This window comes from Solanum stenotomum, chromosome 1, assembly GCF_019186545.1.
Source record: "Solanum stenotomum isolate F172 chromosome 1, ASM1918654v1, whole genome shotgun sequence".
Lineage (NCBI taxonomy): Eukaryota > Viridiplantae > Streptophyta > Magnoliopsida > Solanales > Solanaceae > Solanum > Solanum stenotomum.
Window position 1 is genome coordinate 96073607 of NC_064282.1, and position 11662 is coordinate 96085268.

An 11662-nucleotide genomic window follows, 5' to 3' on the forward strand; every position below is an offset into this window, starting at 1 on the left:
CCCCCGTAAATATAGAGTGTATCCTTGAAATTTCAGTCATAGTTCAAGAAGCACTTGTGACTTTTCCTAATTTAGAATGATTAAATAATTGTCCCCAATTGTTAAAATTAATATTCTCGAGGTGCATTATTCCGCATTATGTAGGATTACTAAATAGTTAGATCTAGTACTATTTGATAAATAAGATTACTAGTGTGTAATAATTGAGTCAGGACTACTTGCACCAAGTCGTGATTGTGACATTTATGACATTCAATAGGTTACATACTTGTAGTTATGCCCAGATTAGATGTAATTAATCTTGCATAGAATCAAATAGTATACCAAAGTAGTAGTCAATTTTTCCTCATCTCTTCTATTTTTGGTGGATAAAGTTATCTAATACTCGTGGCTAGTGACACTCGTGGCTTGTGAAAGATGGCTAGAGTTCACCCTTGAACTATTACAGTTTAAGCATTCACTTGTCATGGCGGACTATAGACTGTATCCACTTTGTTTTATGTGGTTGTACTCTGACTCCATTGAGTAGAATTTTGTCATGTGAAAGATTTTCCAAATCTTATAGATGTTGAATCCTCTTAAATTTGTCATATATTTATTTCTTTATTAAAAATCCATCTCAAGAGAAGTTATTTGTAGATTCAGGGCCGTTTAACCACTAGGCCACGAAAGCCATCGCTTGGAGCTCCATATTTTTGGGGCCCCCATTATAAAAAAATAAAAATACTTATATATATTATTTTTTAAAAAAAAATCATATTTAATTTTAAATTTTTTTAAAAAAACATGTAAGAAGTATATTAAAAAAAAATAACCATTAGTTTTCTTAAGGGAATGAAACATTTTTTGGGAATAATTTCCGGGAAATTGTGTTTCCTTATTTATCTCCTAAAAATATGACCCTATATTATTATTTACCTTATATTGGTTTTTTTAATTCTCTATTTTATTATTTTTATTCTCAATATTGAACTCTCTCCTACAATTTTTTTTCTATTTACAAGTTACAAAAGAACAAAATTTGCTTTTGGGTGTCTTCTTCAAAATCTCAGGAAGTGCAACAAGCAATCATTATAATAATATTGAAGAAACACAACACTATTTCGATATTGTTTTATCAACTTATCAAATTAGTGAGCCAGATTTTATTATTCTAACTTTATTTTATTGTTTTTCTTGAAAATTTGTTACTGTTGATATTATTAGTTCATAAGTATATATATTCTTGTTTTAGTTATTATTAAAATTATTCAATTTAAATATGTCAACGAGAAAATATGATTCCGATTTTACAAAAAGAGAGAAATATAATCTTGAAGAATTAAATAAATCCCAAAAAAGAGCCCTTGATAGATTTTTAAAAAACAATAAAAATTTTGAATTAAAAAATATTGCTTATAGAATAATGTTTAACAATTCCTGTAATTGTTCCCTCAATCGAAAGAAGTTTTTCGAAATTAAAATTGAAAAAATCTTATCTAAGATCAACAATGTCTCAAGAGAGATTGAATGGATTAGCTATATTATCAATTGAAAAGGAATTACTAAAACAAACCTATTATAAACAGTAATTAATGAGTACTCCGCATCTAAAAAGGCTAAAAAAGTAGATTTTAAATAAAAATATTAGGGCCCCTCTTTAAGGTTTGGCTTTTAGCTCCCAATCTTGATGAGTCGGCCCCGGAGAAACACCACTTAACATTGTAGTTTAAAGCCCGATTCAGAATTTTGATGGTTCCGGGTACCACTATTTTTAATGTAAAGTAACCACTAGTTGTGGAGATTGAATTAAGGCATACATCGATCAGTTCATTTTGTTTTGTGTTAATTCGATTCAGTTTATAAAAAAAAGTTGCTTCATAAATAAATACACGTCGATGGACCAAAATAAATTTGGCACGTTCATTGCAATTCTCTCAACCCAATTTTATCTTCAATAAATGAGAAAAATATTTTTTTAATAAACAATTACCCCTTTTATATAAGAAAAAAAATAAGAGCCAAAAGAAATATCAACAAACAAGTAAAGATTAGGGGAATAGAAAGATTTTTTTAAAAAATACAACGCACATAGAATTAAATTTTTGGCTATCTTTTTCGAAGGAATAAACAAAGAGAAAAAAATATAATATCTAGATTAATAAGCCTAGTGTTTAAATGTCATATCACTTCCACTTTCGTACGTAAATTCGTCCCGATATAGTTAGTTGGAAAAATCAACAAAAAGATTCGATCAATATAATATCTTCATAGTTGTCATGTATGTTTACTTTCATTTATGTCTAAACCAAATTAAAAGTTGGTCCCAAAGTTGGAAATTGAGGTTCCCTAAAAAGGACAAAGACTCAAAGTCTACTTTGTCCTGCTTTTAGGGCATGTTTGATAGCTACTCCCTCTGTTCATTTTTACTAGTCATTTTTTTAAAAAAAATATTATTAGAAGGTGTGAGTTAAAGTCACAAGATTAATGGATATTATTAATATAAGTTATAAAAATGAAGAGGTGCAGTTATGAAGTTGATTTTAAATGAAAATGTATTTTTTTTTAAAATGATTTTAAGAAAACAAATTAATAGATAAAATGTATTTTCGTATTCCAACTTTTAACTTAGATTCTCCAATTTATAGAGAGCGCTCCCCCCCCCCCCCCCCCCCCCNTATATAGTGCACGACACGAATTTAAAATAATCAAATTCCAATTTGTGTACCAGACACCACTGGATGAAAAACCAAAAAAAAAACTAGCATTCTCAAGATGCATAAATTCGCATTGCGTAATAATCGGGTCAGAAGATAATATTCTTAAGGTGCAATCTTCCGCATTGCGTTAAAGCTGTATTAGAATTACTTGCAGAAAGTTGAGATTGTGATGATTCCATTGATAAGGAATCAAAACAAAATTGTATTATTACAAGTGACAAAAACTTTTGTATTATTACATTTGGATTTTTGTGCAATGACTTGTGCATTGACTTGAGATTTTTCTCATTAGTTTAATTACAAGTGTTTATTACCTCAAATATCTTTTACTTAATTCTTTATTTTTTTTTTGGAAATTGCAGGTTTCATAAAGTGTTCATTCTTATTTAATGTGATTAAAACATCTTTTATTTTTAGAGTTTGGTGCACAAAACATTCGCACGTTTTCACATATTTAGTAGATACTAGTTCTGGAAACGTGCGCTGCACGTTTATTTTTTACTGTCATACAAGTTTGTATAGGTCTAATCTAACGTAATAATTATCAATTACATTATTCTTTTGTATATGTTGTTCTGTGCAAATATAGCAGTGTCAATTAATTCTTTTCATTTGAATTTGGTTATTTTTTGCAAAATAAAAAATGTTGAAATATATAAAACTAATTAAGATAATATGGCATATAGTATGTGATATAGTGATGAACTCTTGCTCTAAATTTAAGAAATGGACGTAAACATATCTAACAAAATTAATAAAGTCATAAAGAATAAATATATATTTACCATGTTAATGCGGGAAAAAATGACCAATAAATTGATTTTACATAAATTTATAAGAATATAAGATGATGAAACACAAAAGTGAAGTGGACTAATATTTTCTATTCACTTTATATAAGAGATCATCACCAAAAATCTATTAAAAGACAAAAATAATTGTAACCCAAAAAACATATCATAAAATACAAAACCAGTAAATAAAGTGCAAATATATATATATACACACAAAAAGAAGGATCTTTTGAGCAAGATAACTAAGGAACATTAGCAAAAAAAAAGACACAAATAATATAATGATACAACTCACCTTGAAAGAAGTTTCATCATATAAATTGAAAAAAAATTAAGAATATTTAAGCATAAATTATGTATTGTTTTCGGCCTGCTCCTCATACTCAATTAATAAAGGCATTATCAAAATCGAAAAAAAGATCATAATGTGTTTTGCCTCCAACATTTCCACGATGAAGCAATATAATTCTTAAACCCAAAACTCAATATTGTTTTGTAACTGAAACCCAAAAGTAGGAAATGGGTGATGAATGCATAACGATGAAAAGCTTGTAGAAGCTGCATAAGCTGTGAATATAGAATTAATAAGATGATTTTTACTTTGAGTTTGATAGATTTGACTATGTGATTGAATAGTATAAATTTTTCAGTCCAAATTTATAGAGTCCTATAAATAATATGAAAAGGCATGATATTACTTCCATGGAAAATGAGATGAATTAAACATTTTAATTGAACTAATTATAGGTAATAACTAAGAAATTGAAACTTTCAATAAATATGGGAATATGGAACAACTTTCTACAATTAAATTCAATGTATATTGTTTAGAAGTCTATAAATTTAATTTTAAAAGTTAATGAAAAACATATTTTTATCTCCAACTTTTGATGAGTATGATTAATTATATATATATATATATATATATATATATATTAAATGTAATTATCTTTTTAAACTTTTAAACTTTTCAACTTTTAAATTAAGAGTAATTAAGACTATTTAATAAATTAGAATTTTATTTACTAATATTTAATTAATTAGATTATGATTTAGTGTAGGGGCAAAATAGTAATCTAACTTTTGCCAAACATTCTTCCCACTTATAGTATAACTAGTCCTTGGACACGTGCTTTGCATGTGTATTCCATACAATTTTAAACTACACAAACACACAGTCAAATGTGAACCTGTGTGCTCCAAACATAGTCCATGTCCACACTTCAAAGTTCAAATATGCAAAGGATTTCACGGTTCAATTACTTCTATCTGAATTTGAGTTTTATTACAACATAAGCTTTTCAGAAATACATATTATACTAAAAGAAGTGAATATGTTGTTAGTTTAGCAATAATACAAAAAGTGGTAAATATTTGTAGCTAAATCAATTGGAATAGATTTACCTGTACACTCTTCTTGGAGGAGAAATCTAACTGAAAGAAGGCAAATGGAATAATGGGACAAGCACACCTTATGAAGAGTATTTTAAAGAATATGAAAAGATTGACCATAATAAATATCATGGAGAAGATAAAACTACACCTATGTATAACCAGTAAAAATCAAGAAATTTAATATTAATATAAATGAAGAATGTAAAAACTCTATGGAAGATGAAAGAAATAAAAGTTAATCAGTAAAATAATTTAGGGAACTTATACACATGTGACTTGACCATAATTAATTGTTGTTACACAATGTCTTTCTCACCCTCACCAAACGTTTTTGTTCCTCTAAACATGTAGTGAAGGAGAAGGTGAAAGAGATAAATAAAATTATGGCAGTAAGCATTTTCAGAAAGCATATATAGTATTTGGATTCATTGAATTTGAGGGGCTAATGAATTTTGTTATATTTTCTTATGTAAACAAAAGTATTCAAATGAATATTTGCTTTTACTCGAAGGATAAAATGGTAAACTAACTTTTGATTCATTATTATTATGGATATTAATTATTATTTATGAATAATAACTTTTTTTGTTCCCACCTTTAATATATATATATATATATATTAGTTTGTGCTAATTATAACAGAAGAAAATAAAAAGTTTAAATGATTGCAAGCTTCCATAGTAAGTATTTATTGAAGCAATAACTTAGCATTTAATATAATTTTATGAATATAATTCATTTGAAAAATTTTATAACTTTGCACGGTAGGAGTAACTGAGGTACACTTAAGGGTCATGTTAACTGTTGCCAAACTTTTTGATTTCCTTTTGTCATTTAATAGGATATCATCCAATTGTACAAATATTCATTGTATCATTATTAATTCATGTCATAGATTGTGAGTTCTCCATTTTTAGAATATTAATATTATTATTAAAAATATATTAGGATATTTATTATAATTAATGTGTATTTATATTTTTGTTCATAAGTATGTAATAATAGTGTTTAAAAGAAAATACAATAGTTTTTATTAATATTTAATGTATATTTACATTTTTGTCCATAAATATTATGATATTATAAGGACATTTTTGTAATTCAACTTTTGACATAGAGGCTTCCCACTTATAATATAATATGATATATGATATATGATATGATATGATGATATGATACTTTTCATATAATTAATTTTTTAGGTAACATTTATTTCAAGACGAGTAAAAGAAGTTGATATTTGAATTTACTTCGAAAATTTTAAAATAGACTTCATACTTTGAACTATTAATTTTCTTTGTAATAAATATCTGGGTGAGGACTATTTGCAAAAACTTGGAATGTGACATATTCGTCTACTAAGGTATCAAAAAAATTGTATTACAAGTGATAGGATTTTAAGATTATTTTTTAAGAAAATTCAGTTTGTTAATGAAAAGGGTAAATGTATACCATTTATTAGATAACGAGGGTGTATCTGTGTATATGCACCATTTGTTAGCCGATGGAGGTATATATGCATCACTTTTTAATGAGGAGTATATCTACTCCAAATCGCAAAGTTGAGGGGTATATTTGTTCTTTGTTCTAAAATTAAAAATAAAAAAATAAATTAAAATTACTTTTTTTCACTTCAATTTGATGAAAAGGTATGTGTGAGCCACTTTTATAATGGTAGGAATATATGTGAGCCACTTTTGTTGTAATAGAGATATATGTGAGCCACTTTTCTTTGTAATAAATATCTGGGTGAGGACTATTTGCGAAGACTTGGAATGTGACATATTCGTCTACTAAGGTATCAAAAATATTGTATTACAAGTGGTGGGATTTTTGTGTTGTAGCTTTTATTTGAACTTTTCTTTGCATTGACTTGATATTTTTTCCAGTACTTTAATTCCTATGCATTGGCACTTCAGAGTACAAAAGAAATTTATACGATTGAGTCATTTAAAACCAATTTAAGGAAAATTTATACGACAAGCTTGAATTAATGATCTAAGAAATATGAGAAGTAACCTCTTGTACGAGAGCGGTAAAGCAACATGATAGCCAAAAATTATTTTATACTGTCAACGTTTATAATTCAAATTCCTTTTATGGTCATTGAAAATTGAAGTCAAGTGGAATTATTTTTAAAATATTATAACACCCTATAACATGGAAAATCCTACATAACATCAGACTTTTACTATTTGAAATTAATCAAAAATTTGAAGGATTTTCTTTGCTTAATTTGTGCTATATATACCACATCTAAATTATTGAATAGAGGAACAAAGAAAAGATTTTTGATTTCTTATCTACCAACTTAATTAGTTTTGAATATTTTAGTGCAGAAATGGGTTACGTAAAACTTGTTTTTTTAATGCTATTTTCCTTACTCTGTCAACTTGCTTTCTCCTCATCCTTATCTCATTTGTGCCCCAAAGATCAAGCTCTTGCTCTTCTACAATTCAAGCACATGTTTACAATAAGTTATGATGCTTCTGATCATTGTTTAGACATAAAAGGCCAATCGATTCAGTCATATCCAAAAACTCTTTCGTGGAACAAGAGCACAGATTGTTGTTCATGGGATGGAGTTTATTGTGACGAGACAACAGGAAAAGTGATTGAGCTTAACCTCACTTGCAGCAAACTTCAAGGCAAGTTTCATTCCAATAGTAGCCTCTTTCAACTCTCCAATCTAAAATGGCTTGATTTGTCTGAAAATGATTTTTCCGAATCGCTCATTTCACCTAAATTTGGTGAGCTTTCTAGTTTGAAGCATCTTGATTTGTCGTTTTCAAGTTTTACAGGTCTAATCCCAGCAGAAATCTCTCACCTTTCTAAATTACATGTTCTGAGTATCAAGAGTAGTCTATTAAGCTTCGAACCTCACAATTTTGAACTGCTCCTTAAGAACTTGACCCAATTACGAGAGCTTTACTTTTACGGTGTGAACATCTCTTCCACCATTCCTCTGAATTTCTCTTCTTATTTGACAACTCTAGACCTTCGGAACACACAGTTATACGGGACATTGCCCGAAGGAATTTTTCACCTTTCCAACTTAGAATCTCTTGCTTTATTAGAAATTCCCCAGCTCACTGTTAGGTTTCCCACAACCAAATGGAATAGCAGTGCATCACTCATGGAGTTAGTTCTCTATAGTGTGAATGCTACGGGTAGGATACCTGAATCATTTGGTCATCTAACTTCACTGCGTAAATTGACAATAGTTTCTTGTAATCTCTCAGGCTCTATTCCTAAACCTCTATGGAATCTCACCAACATAGAGCTTTTGTACCTTGATGATAACCATCTTGAAGGACCAATTTCTGATTTCTTTAGATTTGGAAAGCTCAGGTGGTTATTACTTAAAAATAACAACTTTGATGGCCAACTTGAGTTCTTATCCTTTAACAGAATCTGGACTCAACTTGAATTCTTAGATTTTTCATCCAATTCCGTAACAGGTCCAATTCCTTCTAATGTAAGTGGTCTGCAAAACCTACAACTACTCAGGTTGTCATCAAACCACTTGAATGGGACTATACCTTCCTGGATATTCTCCCTCCCTTCACTAACTGATTTTAACTTGAGTGATAACCATTTCAGTGGAAACATTCAGGAGTTTAAGTCCCAAACATTTTTTTCTGTTTCTCTAAAACAAAATCAGCTGCAAGGTCCTATTCCAAAGTCACTCCTAAACCAGCGTGAGCTATATTATCTTCTTCTTTCGCACAATAATCTCAGTGGACAGATTGCTTCAACCATCTGCAATCTGAAAACACTAGAAGTGCTAGATTTGGGCAGCAATAATTTGGAGGGAACAATCCCACTATGTTTGGGTGAGATGAGTAGACTTCAGGTTTTGGATTTAAGCAACAATAGTCTTAGCGGGACAATTAATACTACTTTTAGTATAGGAAACAGACTTGGAGTCATTAAATTTGACGGGAATAAGCTAGAGGGGAAAGTCCCGCAATCTTTGATCAATTGCCCATTTTTGGAAGTTCTTGATTTAGGTAACAATGAGTTGAGTGACACATTTCCTAAATGGTTGGGAGCCCTACCTGAGTTGCAGATTTTGAACTTGAGATCAAATAAGTTCTTTGGCCCTATAAAAGTTTCTAGGACTGACAACTTATTTGCTCAAATTCGAGTCATAGATCTCTCATCTAACGGATTTAGTGGACATTTACCCGTGAGCCTTTTCAAGAAATTTGAATCCATGAAAATAACTAGTGAAAACAGTGGAACCCGAGAGTATGTAGGAGATACAGGTTTCAATTATTACACAATTTCCTTGATAGTGACAACAAAGGGACTGGAGCTTGAACTTCCTCGAGTTTTGACTACAGAGATTATTATCAATCTCTCAAGGAATAAACTTGAAGGTCATATCCCAAGCATTATTGGAGATCTCATTGGGCTTCGGACTTTGAACTTATCTCATAATCGCTTGGAAGGTGATATACCAGCATCACTGCACCAATTATCTGTACTTGAATCATTGGATCTCTCATCCAACAAAATCAGCGGAGAAATTCCACAACAGCTTGTATCCCTCACATCACTTGAAGTCTTAAATCTCTCTCACAATCATCTTGTTGGATGCATCCCCAAAGGAAAACAATTTGATACATTTGAGAATACTTCATACCAAGGGAATGATGAGTTACGTGGATTGCCACTCTCAAAAGATTGTGGAAGTGATGATGGGGTACCACAAGGGCTAGGCCAAGGAGAAGAAGGAGATTCATCAATGGTCAGTTGGCAGGCGGTTCTCATGGGTTACGGTTGTGGACTTGTTATTGGACTGTCCATAATATACATAATGTTGTTAACTCAATATCCAGTATGGTTTTTGAGGATGGATGTAGAATTGGAACACAAAATTCTTACGAGAATTAAAAGGCACAAGAAAAGATATTAGTGTGTTACCTCCAGGTATTCAATTTGATTTTATATCAATGAATTTGCTCATCTCCTTCATCCTTAAAGCTCTTAACTTTAATTTTTCGTTTTTGAAATTGCAGGATTCAAGTCTAGTATATATCTAACCGGTGATGAAAATATAAGCCTAATTCTTTCGAAGTTTGTGATGTTTTTGAATTGTGCATTTCCCTGTGAATAAAAGCATTAGTTTTCGTTTATCAATAGTTTGTTACATATTAAGTAATATCATTAACAAGCTAAACGTCTACCTATTAAGACTGTCCTTGGTGACAAAACAGAGTTTTGGATGCGAAAAACCGGTTTGAGTAGGCACACTATAGAAGACACTATCTTCATAGTAAAATTCTGTGACTATCCTAGTGCACAAGAAAAGTGACGTCGTACTCGTAAAATACATTCTCGTGTGAACAATAGCATTTGCCTTTGTTTTCTTTCCGAACTGTCCACCAGATAACTCAGGGGATTGTGTGAACAAAATCTTATCAGAAAATAAAACAGTGCCTGATAGTCAGAAAATTCTAAGCTATACTGTTACTCTTATATTGAGTATATAATTCTAAGCTATCACTGTGGCTATTTACAGAGGAGCACGATGCTCAATCGATCGATAAATAGTTAAGAAAGTAAAAGTAGGATGTGCAATATGAGCAAAACATCATTCCACATCATTTGTCAAAAGCAAACCTTCGGAACTGACAATAGCATATAACCAGTACCAATCAGTGGCAGATCGGAAACATAATTTTCACGGAGGAAAATTCATCATCTACTGTATATACATATACAAAAAATTAGACCATGCATGTAAAGTGTAATTTTTTGGCAAAAGGGTTCGGATGAACTTCGTCTCCCCTCTAGCTCCACCCCATGTTCCAAATGATAATTTCTCCATAACAACACGAACATTCAATTATATGTGTTGACTCTTCAATCAATCCACTTACATCAGACAAATTCAAGCTGCTCCATAAGTATGCAGCTTATAGATGTAAACCCCGGGTGTGCGCATACAAGGAGGGGTATATTTAGTCTCTCTCCATGACTCGTATTTACCTAAAGTGAAAACTCAGTGTTTTTGCCTGTACTATTCCGCAACATGATTTGTCGTCAAAAGAACTTTGTACTTGATTTCTTCGTGCTCAAAACCTAATGAATAATAATTATTCACTTAGGTTGGGGAGAAATCTTAATGATCCCTAATTGCAAAATAAACAATTAACGGAATCCAAATAATAAGATGCAGGGGTATAGTCATAGAGTACATTAAATCTCTCAATTCGAAGAAAGGTGGAAGAGTCTGATAAGTTAAAAATCAATTTCTCATTGTATTTAGCAAGTTATAGTTTCCTCTTTTCCAGAATATTTCAAAGATAATTCATCAGATTTCAGTTGATTTGTCACATTTATAAATGATTTTAGGAAATTTGTCTCGTTTACACGAGTTCTTCGCTGTTGAATATGTACTGGTAATTCATGAATAACTTAAAAGAACTATAATCCTGAATTCATAAGGTGGCGTGTGAAGTGTAATTACATCAAATCATACAGATAATGGTTCCCAAACACAAAATAAACCATTAGTGCAATTCAAACGAGAATAATATGCCGGGTCATGTTCAATAAATTTCCCAGTCTAAAAATGGGAGGCAGAGATATTTCTATATTCCTTTTGCTCATAGGCATAAAATGCTTTCCTTTCATGGAGAAAGAATTTTGTTCCACCAGGACGCGCCATAGAACAACAGCTATGGATATCCACAAAATCTGATTCCGATACAAGAGATATACAGAATGTGGAAATGCAATTGAGACACATTAGCGACTTGA

The 11662-nt window shown here is 30.6% G+C and overlaps 1 protein-coding gene and 1 pseudogene across 1 annotated transcript; one reads left to right on the forward strand and one right to left on the reverse strand.

Moving 5' to 3' along the window:
* The first annotated feature begins 7169 nt into the window (after positions 1–7169).
* On the forward strand, positions 7170–9812 carry LOC125853231 (receptor-like protein Cf-9). Its single transcript, XM_049532903.1, has one exon. The coding sequence runs from the start codon at positions 7230–7232 to the stop codon at positions 9810–9812; it is 2583 nt and encodes an 860-aa protein (XP_049388860.1). The 5' UTR covers positions 7170–7229.
* Positions 9813–11468: 1656 nt separating this feature from the next.
* LOC125859882 (phospholipase D alpha 1-like) overlaps positions 11469–11662 on the reverse strand; it is a 4696-nt pseudogene continuing 4502 nt past the window's right edge.

Coding starts and splice junctions, on each gene's coding strand:
- LOC125853231 (XM_049532903.1), top strand. CDS start 7,230: ATGGGTTACGTAAAACTTGTTTTTTTAATGCTATTTTCCTTACTCTGT.